Raw genomic sequence first — 22931 nt, forward strand, 5'->3', positions numbered from 1 at the left:
AGCTTTAAACTGAGTTAGCTGGTTCTGCCCTACTTTAGACAACATACTAAATCAGTTTCACAAAGGTAAGCCACAAATCAAAAAGAATGTGGTTGGCAAATCCATTCCACCACTGAAATAACAATTCAAAGTGCTTACTAGGTTAACAGAAAAGTACTGTTTTGTTAAAATGCAGATGTTACAGACTAGATACAAATGGAAAACAAGAGTTCTAAGAAACAGTTTAAATGCTGAATCAGTTTTTGGTGGAAAAATGGTAAAACCAATGGTGCATTTAATGATTAAAATAAGTATAATCCGACTAGGAAGTATATTAGTGTATTTTCTAAGAAGTAGAATAATTCAATTTAAAATATTCAAAATCTATTTGATGAAAACTTTTCTTACACCAAAAACTAAAAACCCACCAAAAAAAATTAAATCTGACAGAGAAACTTTTCCGTCATATACTATATTTGTATTTCAATTTTACTTCTTTTGTGGAAAATATTTACCTGTCAATACAAGCTAGAAATTATGTGGCTATCTGCTGTGACAGAGGCTACAGCCAGAAAAACAGATCCCTTGATGAGCGAGTGTCTATTATAAAAAGCAGCTTTATTCATAAAAGCAAACTACATCAGGAAAGCCAAGAGAACTGTGCCAACTGGTAAACATCAGTTCAAGTATCACCTTTCTTTATAATAAAGTCCAGTAAGTGAGTGAACTACTTCCCTTTCCAAAATGGAAACTAAAAATATAATGTCCTGGACGACATAAAAGGGTAGGTATTGCCAAAATTTGTTACAGAAAGAGTTCAAGATTCTATTCTGAGGTTGAAAACCCTGGTTTCAACACAATTCTAAAGACTTAAAACTGCTATGACAAAATAGTTCATAAAAGACTAAAGTATAAGGGAATAATACACAGAGAATTATGATTTCCCTTCTTAAAATTGGAAAGAGAAAAAATACACTTTTGGGTTTAAAATGTAAATGCAGTAATTTTTACTTTACATTAAAAACATAGTACAAACTATCAGTGTGCTTAGATAAGGCATATTAAATACTTTTCCCTCAAGTAGGTAACCTCCTTGTATTTTTGCTTTTCTTGATAAAATGGAATACTATTAATAGTTACATACTAAAAGAAATAATGTGATATTCAATAATTACCCCTCATATTAAAACAGTAAATGCATTCTAACATCTATTTCTATTGGCATTTTCTTCCAAATTAGCATCATAGACACTTTTGTTTTTTAAAGTATATTATCACCATACTGGGATTAACTATTTTCATTTATGTTAAGGCTACATCACTAGTAAAAAAAATTTGGGTTCTTATTTTACTATTTAAAAAGACAACATCTTGTATGCAAATAGCTGAATAATTATTTCAAGTTTCATTGCTCTCGCTTCTCCTTTTTTCTCTAATATGCTTTATTGCCTTTGCTTCTCTAGTCCCACCACCTTCCACATTCATCCTGTAACACGTACCTCAAATGCCATCAACTCCAACTCCTATGTCTACCTGTTCCCATGCTGCACCTCTTCAGAAATGACTGTCTCAGCTACGAACACCCAACAACATTTGATTTGTGCCTCAGTTTTGGCATTCATCACAAACCACTCTTTAATATGAGTATCTTTATAAATTTATAGTTTATACTAGATTTTATGTTCCTTGAGATATCATGAGATAGTGCAGTGGTTTCCAAGCTGTAAAGAGAGTCCTGCTATGTTGTCCAGGCTGGACTTGAACTTTGGACTAAATAAAACGATCCTCCGATCCTCCTGCCTCAACATCCCAGATCAGCTGTTAGGTGTGAATTTGTGGAAGTTATTTAATTTCCTTGAGCTACTGTTTCTTCATCTGTCAAATGGACACAATATTATCTATCCCACAATATTATCTATCCTTGTAATCCTTACAAGGCTGCTATAAGGATTAAATGAATTAAGTGCCTGGCCTGGTACAGTCTCAAAAATATTATTTCCCGTTCTCCTTCCTTTAAGAGAAAGGATAATGTCTTAAGGGGTTAAAAAAAAAAAAAAAAAAAAAGAGCCAAACAGGAGAGTAGACCTAACATTTGTTAAATGGTCTTTTCATGCCATACGTATATTCTCTATCCTATCAAGTTTCTTAACTGCCATATGAGTATTAGTATCTATCTCAATTTTATAATTAACTCTCCTAAAGACTCTCAGAATAGGTATTCAGATTCAGGTTTCTTATCACAATAACTTGTACATAAAGAAAATCTGCATTCGATAACTGAAGATACAAATTAAAAGTAACCGTTCATTTACCTGTAATTTATATATCTGATAGCCTCATTTGGAAAAATTTAGAAAATTGAGAGTAAGAGATCTCCAGGCATAAACTATAATTTATCTAATTTAGAATACTGCTTCTAGACCTCATAGCTAATTCATTCTGAGTTATATTATTTTAAAAGTTAAAATTTTCACAACCACTTTGGGAAAATAATTTTATTCCTGTTGTATAAATAAGAAAATTGAGGTTAAAAGGAAAGTGACGGCTGAGCTCAATGGCTCACACCTCTAATCCCAGCACTTTGGGACGCCAAGGCAGGAGGATCGTTTGAGTTCAAGTCTGAGACCAGCCTGGGCAACATAACCCTGTGTCTAAAAAAAAAGGAAAGGGATTTTCTTAAAGTCTTATGACATGTGACCCTTTCCCTCTCAGTCCCACTTCTTCTAAGAGATCTGGAGTAGAAAATTCTTTTGGAAGCAAGCAAGCTTCCCATGCTCTTAGAGGGCTAATAGGTGGGGCTACCTTTAAGAAAAAGAAGGCTAAGAGGTAGTTGTAGTACCTCTGGTTCCTGACCAACCACTCTAGGGCAGGAACAGACTTGGACTTGGGGCAAAAACCCTAGTCAGAAATAACTCCTAGCATTTACTGAGCACCCTCTTAAACCTAGCACTATGCTGTTTTCCATGTATTAGTTCCAAGTCTTTACAAACTTTTTCAAAGCAGTTATACATATGTTCTGTTTTGCAGACAAGGAAAATGAAGTTCAGAAAGGATGACTTGCCCAAGGTCACGGTATGCCAGGATTCAAAGCAAGGACCACAGGACCTTAAATTCTAATCCCCTTCACTAATCTAGTGGTTCCCAAGCTTAGATCCAAGTCTGACTCACATAGGAACTTAATGATAGTACCAACAAAAACCAATTATTGAGCCTTACTTCATACCCATGCCTCCATACCCACCCATCCACAGATTAGAGTCCAGGAACTTATATTTTTAAAAGAGCTCATACAAGAGTTCCGATGTGACCAGTCTGAGGGACTGCACTAGGCCATACAGGTTTATGTAAGTAAAGACCATTAAGAACAAAAATAATATTCTAGCTCTTCAAAATAAAAGGGGCAGGGGATATGGAACCATTTCATTTCATGTATCTCAAATATATAAGAAAAATAAGGGGAAAGATCTATTTCAGGAAGATGGAATTAGAATAATTATTATAACTTGAAGCAAGGACATCAAAATCTATACCCAGCTGAAAGCAATAAACAAAGCAATCAACATGTCAAAAATTTATACTTAGATCACACCAATATTTAAATTTAAAATAAATGGAGGCAAGGCTAGGCAGAGTGGCTCACACCTGCAATCTCAGAACTTTGGAAGGCAGAGATGGATCACTTGAGCCCAGGAGTTTGAGACCAGCCTAGGTAACATAGTGAGACCTAGTCTCTACAAATAATTTTTTAAAAAATTAGCCAGGCGTAGTGGTGTGTGCCTGTAGTCCCAGCTACTCAGGAGGCTGAGGTGGGAGGATTGCTTGAGCCCGGGAAGTTGAAGCTGCAGTGAGCTATGGTTGAGCCACCGTACAACCAGCCTGGGTGACAGAGCGAGACCCTGTCTCAAAAAAATAATAAAATAAAATTTTTAAAACGGAAAAAAAAAGGCTATCAAAGGAGTCTGAATCCAACTCTGAGCAGGTTCATAGACAGTGACAAAAATGGTATCCTTCCTTGCCTGATGGGGTGGGGCCATGAAGAAAAAGAGACGCTTCAACAGTATTGATAGGTTGATGAGTTGATAACATTCTCCAGGGCATGATTTTATCTGGAAAAAGACATGGGAAAGAGAGGAGAGATTGACTAATTTAGAATCAGAATTTTTATAAGAAGAGAATATGCCAAAATATTAATAGCAGCTCTTTCTAGGGGAAAAGATTGTAGTAATATTGACTTTTAATTTGGGGCTTTTCTTTTTTACCTTCAATGAATCTAAATTTAGAATGAGATTGAAATTTTGACATTATATTTAAAAATAACACTGTAATTTCTATTTCTAATTATCATTTTGATAACTTGGTATGTCAGTCCAAAGACAATTCATGGAACTTTTTAAGATCTAACTACAATAATAGAGAGGTAGATAAAACTCTACAAGACAGAAGCTCATTAAAAGACATTATAGGGGCTGAGTGTGGTGGTTCGCAACTGTAATCCCAGCACTTTGGGAGGTCAAGGTGGGAGGACTGCTTGAGCCCAGGAGTTTGAGACTAGCCTGGACAACACAGCAAGAACCCCATATCCACAGAAAGTTTTAAAATTGAGCTGGGTATAGTGGTGCATGCCTGTAGTCCCAGCTACTCAGGAGGGTGAGGGAGGAGGACCATTTGCACCCAGAAGTTTGAGGCTGTAGTGAACTATGATTGCACACCACTGCATTCTAGCCTGGGTGACAGAATGAGACCCTGTCTCTAAGAAAAAAACCACCACTAACAAAAAAATGTTATAAACTCAATTTTATCAATTCCTATCACAATATACTATCATCCATCCTGGAATCAATTTCTATCATAATGAACTAGAAGAAATCCATTCCTACACCATAATGCACTGAGAAGCTTTTATTTAAAGGAAACCTGAGACATAAAACACATAACATAAAAATCACTCTTTATCTGCTTTGTGAAAGATATGTTAAGGATTTAGTAAAGTGGGTAAGTGATAATCCAGACCATCAGCCATGGAGACATAGATGTCAGCTGTTCATGATATTACACACCTCACTGTCTGATCTACAAAATCCTTTAAAGGTAAACCAAGAAATGTAAGATACAATAAGACTATTAGAAAGCAAAAGATGTATGGCCTACATAAGATCTTAAAGGCCAGGGACAAAAATACATAACAAAAAGGTCATAATCATCTTATATGGAACACATAAAACACTTCAGAATTTAAAAGCAAAAAATGTTAATGTTAAAAAGATGAAATCATTATTAAATCATTTTCTCTATGTACCCATTCATAAAACATGACTTCTTTTGCCAAAAACATCTATCACTGTTAAATTCAAGTTCCTCTCAAATCATCTTGACTTAAAAAAAAAAAATACAACAAAATCAAGGGTCAGCTTGTCCAAGGCATATTAGAGAGACAGAGGAGAGAGACCTCTTGGCCATCAATTATAAATCGCTCTTATTTTCTACTTTGTATTCAATTTTAAATGTAATCTCAACCTAGTCTTTCCTTCCCAGAACAATTACTGAAATTACATAAAATCCTGAGAATATGAGAAAACATCCCCAGTTTCACACTAACAGTTTTTCAGTACATCCTTCTTAAAAGCATCAGCATTAATACAGGACAAAGACTGTCAAAACAATCTTGCTACTATGATATTTCTCCCGCTGATATTCACATTCTTAAAGATTATCATATCCCCAAAGGAACTGCATAGAGAGTGGGTATTCTAGGCCTTGTAATTCTACGCACCAGATGAGCCACTATGGTGACATGGTGTGCACAGAGTTCAGCAGTCCCATATCTGCAATATAAAGAGAAGGCAACTGGGTTTATACAGTTACTCAGAAACACAAGGAGATGAACTTGCATAAAGCACTAAATATTCTGATGAGGACATTAAAAACTGTCATTACTTCCATGACCAAATAGTATCACAATATACAAAATTCCCTAAACAGTACTCATCTATTGGCTTGAACCAAAGAAAGAAGAGAACTTGTTTCCTAATTTAATGCTGTAATATGAAATCAAAGCATTTTGGGAATTATTATTAAAGGATTATTGAAACATAGTTTTTCTATAAACTTACAATTATAAAATTATTTACTGTCAGTCACTACTAATAACCAATCCAAAGAAAAAGCAAATATGTTGTACCGAGCAAGGAAGCACCATGCATCCATAGCTAACAAAGAGGTGATCATATTAGCACTAAGTACAGCATTCAGCAGAGCAGCATCCTAATCAAAAACAGAAAAATTTATTTAAATACTAAAATTCACAATAATAGTATTATATTTCTCAAAATAAAACAAGAAAGCACTATCAGAATCCAAAGAACAGATCCTCAATGGGAAAGTTCTACTTTCTAGTATCTAAAAGGACACTGTCATTCCCTCAATATTTATTGAGCACCTACTATACATTAAGTACCGTGCTGTGCTATGGAGAGTTCAACATGGTTTTAAATGTGGTAACTCAATCACGAGGATCCACAAAGATTCTCTAAGTAGCCTGAAATATTCAAAACAACATATATAACATATATGCTTATACTCTTCTTTCTGCTTTTATTCACATACAATATTTAATAGGTCCTAGATATTATGTAATATCTGAAATGCTACTGATCCTTAAATTTCAGATATTACAAGTATCAAATTCCTAGAACTTCTTAACCTCTTTTCGAATCAAATTCTATTTTTTGAAAATCTACATTGTATCTGAGATCTAAAAGAGCCCTGGTACTACAAGCTATTAATTTTTCTTTTGACTTAAGTACCACATATTTTTTCCTCTTCTCACACTGTCTTTGCCTACCTCCCCACCCAAAATGTTTTCTCAAATATTTTAGCCAAATATTAGATCTATACAATATAGGAATCTAGGATTACCATTTTCTAGGATACAACTAAGTTTCATTCAAAATGAATACACGTAAAGTATTCCCACACTTTCTTCTGTATATGAATCACAATTTCAGTGAAGAGAAAGCAAAAGTCTAACCTTAGCTTAGCACAGTAATATGCTTACCAGTTCAGCAAATAGTGAGGGATGAAAAGAAGTAATAAATGTACACAGATGAACACAAACATGCTGATACAATGTGACAGCCACCTCAGCTTTCCCCTTACTCTTTAATCCCTGTAAATGAACAGGTAGAGAGAGTTCACCAGAACACTGCTCAAAACTGTAGAAAATGGCTTTGAGTAGAGATATCCTGCAGAGAAATTGAGAACATTGAACCCAACGTTAATAACATTTACTAATTAGCAAGTATAATAATAATACGTAACATGGAAGGTTGTTTAAGCAAAGAAAAATTTCAAAAGGTATACTCAGCAAGTTTCCAACATGTGTGAATATGCACACATAAAAGGAAAATACAGTGTCAAAGAAAATTTTTAATCAGATATTTATGTTAATAGTTATTGTGTAGACCTCATGTGTGTCAAAAAACATTTTTTAATCAGATATTAATGTTAATAGTTATTGTGTAGACAATATATATTGCTACTTTATAACAGTAGATAGATATAAAATATATAAGCCTATATTAGATGCTAAAAATATTTTAATATTTTAATTTTGTTCAGTATTGCTTAATGGTCAGCATTATAAACACTGATTGTAATAGAGTAGCTATAAGTAGAAGCATGTAAAAATGAGCTCTGATAAATAGAACACTAGACTATAGGTATATATATAAGGTATATCCTGGCAAATTTTACCTTTAATCATCTTCCTTGCTAACACCATAGTCCATGCTCTAGTTTCTTTCTTCCCGGATTACTCTGTGCTCTAATTTTTCACCTCTTCCTTTATCCCATTCTGTGTACCATGATGAGGTTAGTCTCCCTAAACCTGGCTCTGAGCTTCTATTCTGCTCAAAAACTGAAGCATAATGTTAGAACTTCTCAGCTTTGGAATAAAAGCCTGTCCCATACTGTTGCCATCTTCTATTTTTGCTCCTCATTCTTGTATTCATTTTCAACAAATATTCCTTGTTTCTGTCACACTCCTTATTTATGTCTTCCTTTTATTCATGCTTTTGTCTTCTTTACATACTTACAATTTGACAGTTTTGTTGTTTTGTTTGGAGCAGGATCTTGCTCTGTCACCCAGGCTGGAGTGCACTGGCACGACCATGGCTCACTGCAGCTTCAACCTCCTGGGTTCAAGTGATTCTCCTGCCTTAGCCTCCTAAGTAACTGGGACCAATGGTATGTGCCAGCTGTCCTGGCTAATTTTTAAATTTTTTCTAGGGATGAGGTCTCACTATGTTGCCCAGGCTAGTCTTCCAACTCCTGGGCTCAAGTGATCTTCCTGCCTCAGCCTCCCAAAATGCTGGAATTACAGGCGTGAGCCACTACACCGTGCCCATAACTTGACTATTTTTAATTTGTTGTTTAAATCCTCTAAGTTTCTTCAACCATTTTAATCTTAAAATGACTCCTCCTTTTCTGCTACTTATTTTCTGTTTTCCATATAATATCTAATTTAGCTATTTAAGTTTCAAGTTCCTTGAGGAACTCTGACTTTGTATAACTCAGTACTAAGATAAACAGTTGGTAAATGATGCAAAAAATGTCCACAAAAATTCTCCTTAAGGAATTTCTTTAACAGTGAATTTCTTTGACAGTACATAAATGTTATGTACACAGAATGGGATAAAGGAAGAGGTGAAAAATTAGAGCACAGAGTAATCCGGGAAGAAAGAAGCGAGAGCATGGACTATGGTGTTGGCAAGGAAGATGATTAAAGGTAAAATTTGCCAGGATATACCTTTTATATATATATATACACCTATAGTCTAGTGTTCTATTTATCAGAGCTCATTTTTACATGCTTCTACTTACAGCTACTCTATTACAATCAATGTTTATAATGCTGACCATTAAGCAATACTAAACAAAATTAAAACATTAAAATATTTTTAGCATCTAATATAGGTTTATATATTTTATATTTATCTATTGTTATATAGTAGCAATATATATGTGTGTGTAGCACACACATATGAGGTCTACACAATAACTATTCACATAAATATCTGATTAAAAAAAACCAAAACTTAATTTCAAGACCATTCCAAACAACAGAGCATTCTCAACCATTGGTAATGTGACTGGATAAAAACATGTTTGCTACCTGGTTGTAGTTTCTGAGGCCTGGCTGTCTGTGCACCACAGGGTTTGCACTTCCTTAGACTGAAATGGTAGCTTATCCATGACAACAACCAGAAGAAGACATTGTGGAAACTGTAGTTCACATGGCAGGTCTTACATGTAATAAAAACACATTAATTCAGCAGAAACCTGATTAATACATAAAGGAATTTTTTTTTTTTTTTCCCAGACAGAGTCTTACTCTGTCACCCAGCCTGGAGTGCAGTGGTGTGATCTCAGCTCACTGCAACCTCTACCTTCTGGGTTCAAGCGATTCTCCTGCCTCAGCCTCCCAAGTAGCTGGGACTATAGGTACACGCCACCACACCCAACTAATTTTTGTACTTTTAGTAGAGATGGGGTTTCACCATATTGGTCAGGCTGGTCTTGAACTCCTGACCTCAGGTGATCTCCCCGCCTCGGTCACCCAAAGTGCTGGGATTACAGGCATGATTCACTGTGCCCAGCCAGGTATAATTTTTAAATAAGAAATATGTTTCAAGAAAAGAAACTAAAAGAAACTTAATAAAAATTTCTTAATTGTAAAAAAGAATGGTTAGGGGAAATCACTGTCTCTAACATGTCATAATAGATGATTTACCATTAAATCTGTTTTGAAGCTTACCTAATCTACTATCTAAAACCACCTGCACAAAAGGTTGAAATGTGAGCAGCTGACTGATAAGTGGATCCAGTGTCACTAGGAAGGCACCTGCTATTTCCTCTTGGTGTGCTTTAGAAATCCTGGTAGCATAAAGGCTTGGAGGAAACTTGCTGGAAAGGGAGAGAAAAAACTCATTAATAGCTATCTTATAATTTTAGGTAGAGTAAGTACTATAAACTGATGTTCTAGTAGTAAAAATATATTAAAAACTAAATTTTTAAAAATAAGTGTGCATTTTATAAAACAAAATTCCAAATACTGAATTGATACCAGAATTGGATCAAGATCTCTAAACTAAACATAGCTATAATTCTATAAAATGAGAACCTGATAATCTTAGAGAAATCTTTGTTGCTTTGAGACACTGATACCATTTTGACAATGATATCCTTAAAAATACTACAAAAATCTATCGTAAATCAGAAGTGAAAATACATATTGAAAAGATTATTTCTGATAAATTCTAGCTTATTTCTATTAAAAGTTGTTTTTAGGTGGAGCGTGTGGTGGCTCACGCCTGTCAAATCCCAGCACTTTGGGAGGCTGAGGCGTGTGGATTGCCTGAGGTCAGGAGTTCAAGACCAGTCTCGGCAACATGGTGAAACCCCGTCTCTACTAAAAAATACAAAAATTAGCGGGGTGTGGTGGCGCACGCCTGTAATCCCAGCTACTCGGGAGGCTGAGGCACGAGAATCGCTTGAAATTGGAAGGCGGAGATTGCCGTGAGCCAAGACGGTGCCACTGCACTCCAGCCTGGGCGGGAGAGTGAACTCTTTCTCAAAAAAAAAAAAACCAACCAACCAACTAAACAAACAAACAAACAAAATGCCGGGCATGGTGACTCACACCTGTAATTCCAGCACTTTGGGAGGCCAAGATCGCGCCACTGCACTCCAGCCTAGGCAACAAGAGCGAAACTCCGTCTCAAAAAAGAAAAAAAAAAAAAAAAAAGTTGTTTTTAAATAGAACGCTGAATTTACTATGAATTAATACTCAGTTTCTCAGAAGCAAGAGCTTTACAAGAAATAAACCATATACTAACACTGAAGAAGAATGGAAATACTATTTCATGAAAATGTCTCAGTAACTGGGTTTTAAACTAAAGTTCAATCAAAACTTACGTGAACTAAGATATGTATTCTATATTTTTTGCCACATTAATTGTATACTTGACAATACATGAGAAAACTCTGTCTAGCAGAGGATAACAGCATTTTAAAGTATGCACTTAAGATAAACACTTGAGGTTTTTGTAGAGTGATAGAAAAAGCACCAATCTGTCAATTAGTTACATGACTTTGGTTCATTCATTTGCCCTTCCTGAGACTCAGTTTTGTCATTTGTGACATTGATTCTGAGTTATTGTGAGGATTAATTATAAGCAAATAAAAGACATATACAAATAAAACATAACGAAATTCCAGACTTGAATTACATCTACTGAGCATCATTGCAAGAATTTATTTTTTCAATCAAATATTTTTAAATTAATTTGATAAATGTTTACTAAGTGCCTATGTATACATGCCATGCACTGTTCCACAAGTGGGTGATACAGTAATAAAGAGAATATACAAAGTCACTGTCTTTCTAGAGTTTACAATTCTAATGAAAGGGGACAGTTAACAGACAAGTGTACAAGTAAACACATAATATAGCAGAGGTTAATTCAGTGCTGCAGAGAAAAAAAATAAAACAAGGAAAGACAAGAAGTTCTATTGATGAAAGTCATCTGAGGGTTGAGCAAAGAAGTCACATCATCTGATTTGTGTTTTTTATCACTCATTTTGGCTATTGTGTGGAGAACAAAGTAGCGTGAGGCAAAGACATAAACTTTTTTGCAAAATCCAGGCAAGAAAATAATAGTGGGTCAGATCAGATGGTAGCAGTTCAGGTGATGAGAAGTGCATGTACATGCACGTGCATGCATGCGTGTGTACACTGAAGGTAACACTGACAGAAAATGCTAAAGGGGCAAGGTTTTTTGGCCTGATCAATTTGAAGAACAAAGTTGCCACTTAAACTGAAATAAAGAGGTTACAAAAGGAGCAGATTTTATAGGGGTATGAGGATGACATGGGTGGAAATCAAGAGTTCAGTTTGGGACAATTTAGTATAGATGTCCTGATTGGTAGTTAGACATTAAAGGAGATATAAATTTAAAGTCTTGAGACTAAATGATAATAGACAGATAACAGGCTTGAGGAGTAAGTGCTGGGACACATTTAACTTAGAAGAGAAACCTCCTAGGGAAGCTGAGAAGGAGCAGATAGTAAGACTGGAACCAAGAGAACTAAGAGTGAGACATATCCTAGAAACCAAAAGAACAAAGTGTTCATAAAAGAGGATCAAGTGCTACTGACAGGTTACAGAAGGACTATAATTGACTAGTGGATGCAGTAATATGGTGGTCACTCATGACCTTAACAAGAACTATTTTGATGAAGTGTTGGTGCAGAAAGCCTGACTGGACTAGATTCAAGAAAGAGTTGAGACAGGGGTATAGACAACTCTTTCTAGAAATTTTGCTGTAAAGAAAGGCAGAGAAACGAGAGGGTATTTGTAGGAGGATATAGAGTCAAGAGATTTTGTTTTGTATTGTTAAGATGGGAAAAATAACAGCATATTTGTATACTCATGAGAGTGACCCAGTATGGAGGAAAGGCTGATGATGCAAGAGGGAAAGAGAATAATTGCTGGTGCAAGGTCACTGAGCCTGTGAGAGAGAATGAAATCCAATGCACAATGGAGAGGCTAGTCTTAGGGGCACAGTTCACTCATGGTAGTGAGGGAATGAATATATGGGTCTAGATACACATAGAATAGTAGATGTGTTACAGGAAACATACAGCAGCTCTCTTTTAATTGCTTCCATTTTTCCTCAGTGACACAGGAAGTGAGGTCATTGACAATGAGGAATTGGGAAGATGCTGGAGATACAGGAAGTTCGAGGAAGGAAAGGTGTGAAAAAGTTGTCTGGGATGCTAAATGAATTATGAAGCTGCAACAGGACTGATGGATAAATGAACTCACTTTGTGTCAAATTTAGGGCTCTTTGGAGGTAACCATCAATTTTAGAAGTCGCTTAGCCCCCATCTAAATTTTGATACCTTTCTGTAATTCACTTTCTTTTCTGAGATGGTTTCAGAAAAAAGACCGTCCTGTAAAGTGAATTACAGAAAGGTATCAAAATTTAAATTTAAATGGGGGCTGACTTAAACTTCATAGAAACAAAATAAAAATAAAGATTAAAAAATGCCAATATTAAAATATAAAGGCATATATAAGGTATACGTATATTTGTGTATACATATTTATATTTGCCATTGGATTTTATCACCCTACTAATTATCACTCCTGTATAAGGTACTAGTAAAATACAAAGATAAGCATAACTCATGTGGAATGTATCTTTCAAAAGCCTCTATCTCCAATTATTTCAAGCTAGCAGATAAAAATTACTAAAATATTAAGAAAAATTTTTGTTTTATTGTAAAACGGTAGGTACTCAAGCACTGCATGGCACAGATGGCATTGTTATATCTTAATAATCATGGCATTCTTCTTACCTGTGTATCTGAAGATACAGCTGGTGCAAATTACAGCAAGAATCAGAGAGGAAAGGAAGAAATTCCTAAAATAAAACAACTCTATTCATTCTTTGTATAAAATGTGTCTTTTTAGTACATATAATCTCACAAAGGAATGCAAAATAAAATAAAATCCTGAATGTGCCCCATTTTAAAAAAAAATTATTTTTCTTTCTTTTCTTTTTTTTTTGAGACGTAGTTTCACTCTTGTTGCCCAGGCTACAGTACAATGGTGTGATGTCAGCTCACTGCAACCGTCTCCCGGATTCAAGCGATTCTCACGCCTCAGCCTCCCAGGTAGCTGGGATTACAGGCGTGCATCACGACACCTGGCTAATTTTGTATTTTTAGTAGCGGAAGGGTTTCACCATGTTGTCCAGGTTGGTCTTGAACTCCTGACCTCAGGTCATCCACCCGCCTTGGCCTCCCAAAGTGCTGGGATTACAGGCATGAGCCACCACACTTTAAAAACTGTGTCATAATTTTAAAGAGGCCTGCATATTTGAGAGTCATCAGAATAGTAGTGGTAACTGTAAAACAGAAAAATTGTCGACCGGGCACAGTGGCTCACACCTGTAATGCTGGCATTTTGGGAGGCCAAGGTGGGCAGAGCACCTGAGGTCAGGAGTTCGAGACCAGCCTGACCAATATGGTGAAATCCCATCTCTACCAAAAATACAAAAACTAGCCAGGTGTGGTGGCAGGCGCCTGTAGTCTCAGCTCCTCGGAAGGCTGAGGCAGGAGAATCGCTTGAACCTGGGAGGCAGAGGTTGCAGTGAGCCGAGATCATGCCATCACACTCCAGGCCTGGGCAACAGAGCGAGACTCTGTCTCAAAAAAACAAACAAACAGAAAAGTTGTCAAGGCAGATTATTTGCAAAGATGAGCCGAGAATGCTTACAGTAGTCAGTGAACAAAACATTATTAGTAAAAGATGTTAGTGGTTTTTAAAAAAACTACTGTCCATGTTCAATTTGTTTTTGACCTTTTCTTCTGTTTTTGAGGAAAGATAAGGGTTTCCAATGACGATTTATTATAGTCAGAATTCCATGGCTGGTACCCTGGCTACTGATACACTGCCATCCAAATTGGTCTTTCTGGGCAGCTGCCATTTAAGAGTAGTTGGTTGCTTCTTACACTGGGTTCCCTGCAGCTTGCAGGGTTTGTATTCCAGTGGCAAAGACACATTGTGGGAAATGCACCAATGGCATTTGATGGGTAGTAACCCATCTGATATTTGCTTGGTGTGTAGGGAGGCAAAGTTTTCCCTAATCATGCTGCTTGTCTTTTTGAAAAAATCAATTCCATCAGGGGAATCTTTAAAAATTTTCAAATGATCATCAGCTTTTTCCTATATCTTATAATACAATAAAAACTATTTCTTTTACTTTCTAAGGCATAGTCTAACCATAAAAAAGAAATCACATCTGTACTTAAATCCCAGCCTTACTGGTTTCTAGATATGTGACTTGATCAAGTTATATGCTATCTGAGCTTGAGCTTTCTATTCTGTGGAATGGGGATAATAATTCGTTTTTTGAGAGGACTACAATTAAATAAAGTAACGTATAATAAAGACTTACCTTAGTATAGTGCAAAAGGGAGTTGGCAAAAAAACGACACAATTTGAGTGTTTTCTGAAATAATCTGTAGTCAGCATTATCCTGCACCAAAAAGGGAAATAAGCATAATAAATAAGAATATAAAATTAGCTAAACTTACAAATGAGACAATGTTTTCTAAAAAACAAAAACAAAACCTCTTAAATATGGTATAAAAATTTTCCAAGAAAATATAACTCTTCTTTGAATTATTAGGTGCAATCAAATAACAAATGACAATAGAGGTATTAAATTCTACATTACTGAAAAGAAATCTTAACCTATGATAGCAAAAGAGGCGATCCTTCTTGGTTGATCTGAAAGTGAAAGAAATTTAAATACCTTATTCTTTGTTACATGGGGATAAGTTTAACAGATGGTCCAAAAAAAAGGTCTTACAAATCAAAGAAAGAATGATACATAAAAGAAAACAGGTAAAGACATAAAAACATATTTCACAAAAAAGACAAAACAAACTGCCAATAAATTAATACTGAAAAATATCCAAATTACAACCTAATTATATATATTTGGGGAAGGGGGAAGTTTGAGGGTTATTTGATTAGCAAAGATTAAAAAGACTGATAATATCCCTGCACTAGTAAGGAAGTAAGGTAACAAGCACTTTCTTTTACCACTGATGGGAACATAAAATAATACATTATTATAAAAAGCTGAAGTGTTAAAACATCTTAATTGAGTAGCAATTCAATTTCTGGAAACACAGTCTATAGAAATACTAGCATAGGTATGCAATGACATTTTTGGTTGCTTGGCCTATGGAGTAGTCATTCTTTATTCCTTTACTTTCTTCATAAACTTGCTTTCATCTTACTCTATGGATTCACCTTGAATTCTTTCTTGCACAAGATCCAGACCTCTTTTGGCGTCTGGATCAGGACCCCTGTCCAGTAATAACTTCCTGGCAAACGCCGTAGGGACAATACTGAGACCTCCAGTGCCAAAAAGTAGACTGCAGCACCAATTGGCCAACTTTCGTTAAGTGGTGGGGTACCCAGGTGACGAAGAGGATTGGGTTAGAGCCCCATCTTATAGGAGTTGAGAGTCTCTCCTAAGACAGGGTGGGTTTAAACACCCCTCTTAATAAAAGGAAAGGATGCTTGACTGAACTTTGGTTTGCAGCCCAACTTAGGAAAATTAGACTTCTTCCTAAGATTTAGGGCGTTAGAGATCCCCCTCAGTAAAGTCCCTCTGGGCTAAGAACGGGTTTGGCACTACGGGATGTTAACTGCTATTCTCTTTGGATTACTCAGCCTTGCACTCTTGGTGACGGCTATGGGTGACAGGATTAGGCATGTACAGAATCATGGGACATGGGGAGCTTTTATCCTTCCCAAAAGGGGAAACTTGAGCTGATGGGACTGCTGAAAAAGGTCCCTTCACTACAGACAAGTGCTGCCTGAACTTGACTCAGTGTCACTGCAATGGAGGGGTCTTTCTCAGGCCTCCCTGAGCTCCTCACCGTCCCAACCCTGACACAGGCAATGCTTTTCTCCCATTCTCTCCTTTCCCCTTCTTATCTTTTCTGTTACTGAGATCAACTGTCCATTCTTTCATCTTGCCCAGAGACAACATGTTGAAAAATATCCTGAGGAGCTTGACCTTGTAACCACATGGCAGTACTTGCTCTGTCTCTACCGTCCCGAGAACAGGAATTTGGGGGTTGTTATAATTAGCTCTAAAAATTATCTTGAGCCTTTGCAAGCTCAAAATTGGCTGCTCTGGGCTCCTTCTGGAAAGAGCAATGGAAATTGCTTAGTGCTGGAGCTCAGCAGCTAAGGCTTTGCCATTTTACAATGGCTGGTGGCCCAGGTTCAATCTGGCAAAGGCAATGAGTACTTTCTGGTTGATATCTGTGTGACCTTTACCATTTGTTGATTCTCTTCCCCTCCATGAACTGTCTTAAATTTTTCTTTCTCTGAGCACCTGGAAGGTTACCCGCTTCAAAAGCCAGAAATATTGGCACTTTGGCATGGCTAAAGACGGGTAACAGGGGATTTAAAAGGACGTTTTAAAAAGTGCCGTGGTTAAGTCAGCTTAATTGAAAGCAGATAATCAAGCTTTAACAGCCTCGGACTCCATCAGAAAACAGAGGGGGCACCACAGATCCCTTTTAAGTGAAAACCTCTATTTTCCTCATGGAACCCCAAAATTTAAAATGGATAGATCCCTCTCAAAATCTAAGGCTGTGTTCTGTTTTGCATTGCACTATCTGATGATTTTCACTTTGGGGGTATCAGAAATTACTTCACAGAGCTTTCGTATATAACTAGGTAGGAAATATACTTTTGGATATAACTAATGGCACAAGCGGGATACTCAGATCTTTGCACATTTGGATCAGAAGCATGCTCTTGGCCACCTAGAAGATATGGGGATGTCCCCACCGTCCCCTCAAACCCCACTGAGATACAACTCCCATGAGTGATGGGCTGATCACAGAATGGACTGACTGGCTTTGGGTTACTGCGCAATGAAATGCATGGTAAAATCATTGGACTGCCTTGTTCTATAGCGTTTCTCTTTTGGGAATCCAGGATCCAGTATACAAATGGGACACTTAATTTTTGGGGATCTGTTTTGCATTCCAACTGTGCCTGCTTATTAGGCTGTAGACACTACATGCTTTCCTGGCCCTGTTCCTCCAAGTGCTCTACCCTAAACCCAGTAATCCAATTAAGAAACTGGCACATGAGCCAGGTGTGATGGCTCACACCTATAATCCCAGCATTTTGGGAGGCTGAGGCAAGCAGATCACTTGGGGTCAGGAGTTCAAGACCAGCCTGGCCAACATGGCGAAACCCTGTCTCTACTTGGGAGGCTGAGGCAAGAGAATCACTTGAACCCAGGAAGTGGAGGTTTCAGTGAGCTAAGATCATGCCATTGTACCCCAGCATGGGCAACAGAGCAAGACTCTGTCTCTAAATAAATAAATAAAACTGGCAAATGAAAAATCTTATAACTACTGCATCTCTTCTTCTGTGTATTTATATGTATTGTGTGTGAAATATAAAAGAGCTTTGATAACTGGTTTAAAAATAATGAACACTTAAATATTTTGTCAGAAAAGTAAAAAGTGGAATGCCTTTTAATTCATGTGACTTAAGTAATTTCTGGGAAATAGTTTTAAAGATTATTGGTAAAATCAAAATATCTTCAAAACAAAGACATGTGGTTTAAATTAGGCAGGTTAGATATTAGGTTTGCTAAATGCTTTAAGGTCACAAACTGCTTCTTTGACTTTTGAAAACTGTTTAACTTACTTACTTTGGAGCAGATTCTAGGTAAGGCTTGGGGACATGTGGTGTTAGCCATGCCCCCTAGCTATGCTAGAAAGAGTCAGACCTTATCTGCACTTCTGTTCTGTGTCCTAGGATCCATACCTAGTACATAATTAGAATTCCTTACTTACCAAGGTTTTCCACCATAAGTAAAAGTTGCTAAGAGTTAACATTGTAATATGTAATTGAAGACTACTGAAGAAAGAGTTTTACATTACAGGTATGTAAGGAAAGTGAAATGTTTTTTTGGTAAAAGATTGTAAGAAAGCATGAGAATGTGTATTTTTGACCTAGATTAAAGGGGTATAGGATTGTTTTAAGTTAAGTACGATAACGCTGAAGGTCTGAGCAAGTTGTACATTTGTAAAAAATTAATCTTGTAAAAAAAATCTGTGTGAACATATTGGCTAAAGTTAAAGGGATATTATTCAGTTTTTCCATAAATTGAACACTGCAAAAAATCACAACAGGGTTTCCTGAGAGCAATAATCTACTCTTTAACAAAAATTGTAAAGAGTTGTAAACAGTTTATGAGAATCATACCTTATGGTTATACCGATTACAATTAGATTTTATACTGATTAAATTTTATACTGATTAAAATTAGATTTGTTTACACAGTTTTATACTGATTAAATTTTATACTGATTAAAATTAGATTTGTCTATACAGTTTTATTAAGAATTGGGGTTAACAATAGGACACTACTGCAAAGGTGAAACTTGGCTTTTTTGGTAAAAAAAAATCATATAGGAAGCACTGTCAAATATAAAATGATGCTTGGCTTTCTTTGGGCTATATTTGTATAAATGTTACTGGCATGTGTTCCAAAATTATGGGAAACAACTATAATTCTGATATAACTTAGTGTACGTTATAATTGTTATATGAAATTGTTATGTGCCACAGAAGTAACCAAAATCCCCAGTCAATTATGGCTTTAACAGAGGCTGCTATAAGGCATTTTTGTCATCCAGAGACAACTGTCTGGTTTTAATCAAAAGGTAATTTTTAATCGGCTATAGGACTTTGACAGGTGCTTTTAAATGTAGGTTTCCGCTAACTTTGGCAATTGTGACATTAAAATAGAGGAAAGAAATTTTCAGGACTCTCATGAAGAGCTGGAGTGTTCGTGGATATCAAATAGGGCAAGCGTTAACTACATGAACTGAACTAACAGAAGACTGAAGTAATTTTTTTTATTTTTTGTTTAAAATGTTGCTTATCCTTTGTTTTATTTTTCAGAGTCAAGAAAACTTTTCTTTTGAGCTGCTTTGAGCTTTTTTTTTTTTTTTTTTTTTTTTTTTGAGACGGAGTCTCGCGCTGTGTCGCCCAGGCTGGAGTGCAGTGGCGCGATCTCGGCTCACTGCAAGCTCCGCCCCCCAGGTTCAGGCCATTCTCCTGCCTCAGCCTCCGAGCAGCTGGGACTACAGGCTCCCGCCACCACGCCCGGCTAGTTTTTTGTACCTTTAGTAGAGACGGGGTTTCACCATGTTAGCCAGGATGGTCTCGATCTCCTGACCTCGTGATCCGCCCGCCTCGGCCTCCCAAAGTGCTGGGATTACAGGCTTGAGCCACCGCGCCCGGCCTGCTTTGAGCTTTTATTTGAGCTGTTTAACAATTGAGTAAAGTACATCACTGTGAATAAAATTTGGAGCCTATTTGTTTCCGATTTCTCCAGAATTTGGAACCTATTTGTGAATATTCTCAACTTATGGCAATAGAGTTATTTGCATAAGTGGAATACGAATGTTTTCTTTTGCAACAGGACACAACTGGATAAACTGATTATTTTACCAAGGCTTTGGCTGGAATAGTGTGCTTTCCTTTAAGGAATCAAACTTGACTTATAAAGCCAATAAAGGCCCTTGGGAAAACTTGCCTCATACCTTGTTTATGCCAGGGTTCCTGACCTGTGGTAAGTAAAGAATGTCACTTTCTGACAGGCCCAGGAGCCCCAAATTATCTTGGGACCTCAAGAGGAGAGGAATTTATCCAATTCATATTTTAAAGTCTTATCTGAGTTTCCTTATAAAACAGAGTTCCATCAAAGCCAGTTTTTAAAAGTCCATGTGAAAAATCATTATTCTTGCTGTATTTTATACAGATAATCAGGCCAAGTATAAAAAAGCAAATCAGTCCTATCATGATTTGTCTTTAGTAAAAATGGGAGACTGGAGAGAGAAAAAAAAATTATGTTTCAAAAACTATGGTACACTTGTTATTAGGTGTTTTTGAGTGTTTTTCTCATCAGTTGTTTTTGAGTTTTTTCCCTGCAATTTAGACTAACCCTGCTTATTCCTGTGAACCAACCAGTAATTTCCGGCTGCTGCTCAGAAGAAACAAGAGGGATGGTAATGTGAAAATCTGGATCAGTATTCTAATTCTGGGCCGACTGGAATCAGCTTGGTTTCCAACAGTTGCCCAGTTCATGGGAAGTCTTCTTATTTAGTACTTGGGATAATTTTACTTATTTTGCTTTACTGTTGTGGAATATACTGCTGTTGCACTCTGTGTAGGAATACGAGGTAAGCTTACTGAATGTTTTATTAAATCGAACACTTACTAATCTTCCAGATATCACCTTTTTTCGGAACTGAGAGTTATGAATGGCCCTCATGATACTGACACTTTCTGACTGATCTCCTCTCTACCCGGAATATAAGAGACCCCAATAGTTAGGCAGGAATATCATCATCCCTATTCAGCCCAAAGAAGTTATAGAAGATATCTATCTGTCCCTCTACAACCCTTAGGATTAAGGGTTCCCTTATAAAAGGGAGGGGGCAAATATGTCACAGGTGTTTTAACCAGAGGACTCCATCTTAAAAAGGCGCTGGGTAAAATGAGGCCAAGACCTGCTGGACTGCATTTCTAGGAGGTTAGGCATCCTAAGTCACAGGATGAGATGGGAGGTCAGCACAAGACACAGGTCACAAAGAACTTGCTGATAAAACGGCATGCAGTAGAGAAGCCGGCCAAAACCCACCAAATCCAACATGGTGACAAAAGTGACTTCTGGTTGTCCTCACTGCTCATTATACACTAATTATAATGCAGTAGCATGATAAAAGATACTCCAAACCGTTCCATCAGTTTACAAATACCCTGGCAACAACCGAAAGTAACCCTATATGATCTACAAAGGGTAGAAACCCTTAGTTCTGGGAATTGCTCACCCCTTTCCCAGAAAGGGAATAATCTACTCCTTGTTTAGCATATAAATCAGGAAATGGCCATAAAAGTGGCCAACCAGGAGACTTTGGGGTTGCTCCGACTATGGAGTAACCATTCTTTATTCTTTTAACTTTCTTTTTTTTTTTTTTTTGAGACGGAGTCTTACTCTGTCACCCAGGCTGCAGTGCAGTGGCGTGATCTCGGCTCACTGCAACCTCCACCTCCTGGGTTCAAGTGATTCTCCTGTCTCAGCCTCCTGAGTAGCTGGGATTACAGGCACCCGCCACCGTGCCCAGCTCATTTTGGTATTTTTAGTAGAGACGGGGTTTCACCATGTTGGCCAGGCTGGTCTCGAACTCCTGACCTCGTGATCCACCCACCTCAGCCTCCCAAAGTGCTGGGAATACAGGCATGAGCCACCGTGCCTGGCCTTATTCCTTTACTTTCTTAATAAACTTGCTTTCACTTTACAAAAAAAACAACTTTTTTTATATAGTGAAAACTGAAATGAACCAAGTATGCAACATGTGGGGAACACCTAAAAACAGTTGACCTTTGAACAACATGGGGTCTAGGGGTGCCAACCCCCATGTGGTCTAAAATCCGAGTATAACCTTTTTGAGTCTCCAAAAACACTAATAGCCTACCACTGACCATAAGCCTTACCAATAAAAACAGCTGATTAACATATTTTGTATGTTATATGTATTAACACTGTCTATTTACAAAATGAATCATCTGTCTGAAATGGCAGGTAATTGCAGTTGCAGACCTCAATTTACAATACGTATTAAGGAATTCTTGGGAGCACTTCCAGCATCACTAGTGGCTCTTCTTATGGGTTTATCATATTGCATTAAAGACGATGAAAAAATATGGAGGCACCTCAAGAGCTAACATTTACTGAGAAATGCAATTTACTTACTGGAGAGACAAACTACTCATGTGGGGATGGTTAGTATCACATGGCCTTGCAAAACTTGAGTTCACAGTAACAGCAACAGGAAGTGGCTATGAAATTATTGTATTATATTGAATATATATATTGAAAATAATGGCAAAAACTGCAATTACTTTTGCACAACCTAATAGTACTACAATATGTACCACAGTTAATGTTATGTAATTATGATTTAATACTGCATCTTTACATTTGTTTACATTTCTCTCAACTGCATGGTACCATGTATGGTCTCTGTGTGCTAAGTTTTGATAAATTTTAACCTCTGATAATAGATTTGTGTTATTTTATTGTAATAAATGACAATTTTTAAAAATCTGCATAAGTTGACCTGTGCAGTTCGGACCCGAATTGTTCAAGGGTCAACTACAAATTTATAGTATAATCATAAACTGTAATACCATATAGCTATTAAAAAGAATCAGGTACATATACCTTCATGGACACAGAAAGCCCTTGGGATAAACT

General features: G+C 36.8%; 1 protein-coding gene across 2 annotated transcripts in view; it reads right to left on the reverse strand.

Annotated features, from left to right (window-relative positions):
- C1H1orf112 (chromosome 1 C1orf112 homolog) overlaps positions 1-22931 on the reverse strand; it is a 58701-nt gene that overhangs the window by 16376 nt on the left and 19394 nt on the right. The window contains exons 9-16 of one of the 2 annotated variants that reach the window (XM_025403323.1): positions 15006-15086; positions 13402-13466; positions 9794-9942; positions 9152-9281; positions 7034-7220; positions 6158-6240; positions 5750-5801; positions 3996-4085 (exon numbers count right to left, since the gene is read on the reverse strand). In XM_025403323.1, coding sequence (XP_025259108.1) covers positions 3996-4085; positions 5750-5801; positions 6158-6240; positions 7034-7220; positions 9152-9281; positions 9794-9942; positions 13402-13466; positions 15006-15086 — 837 coding nt within the window. Of the gene's footprint in view, positions 1-3995; positions 4086-5749; positions 5802-6157; positions 6241-7033; positions 7221-9151; positions 9282-9793; positions 9943-10720; positions 10756-13401; positions 13467-15005; positions 15087-22931 lie in introns of those variants that run through there. The other variant, XM_025403330.1, reaches the window with a different exon arrangement.

The sequence above is a fragment of the Theropithecus gelada genome, chromosome 1, assembly GCF_003255815.1.
Source record: "Theropithecus gelada isolate Dixy chromosome 1, Tgel_1.0, whole genome shotgun sequence".
NCBI lineage: Eukaryota > Metazoa > Chordata > Mammalia > Primates > Cercopithecidae > Theropithecus > Theropithecus gelada.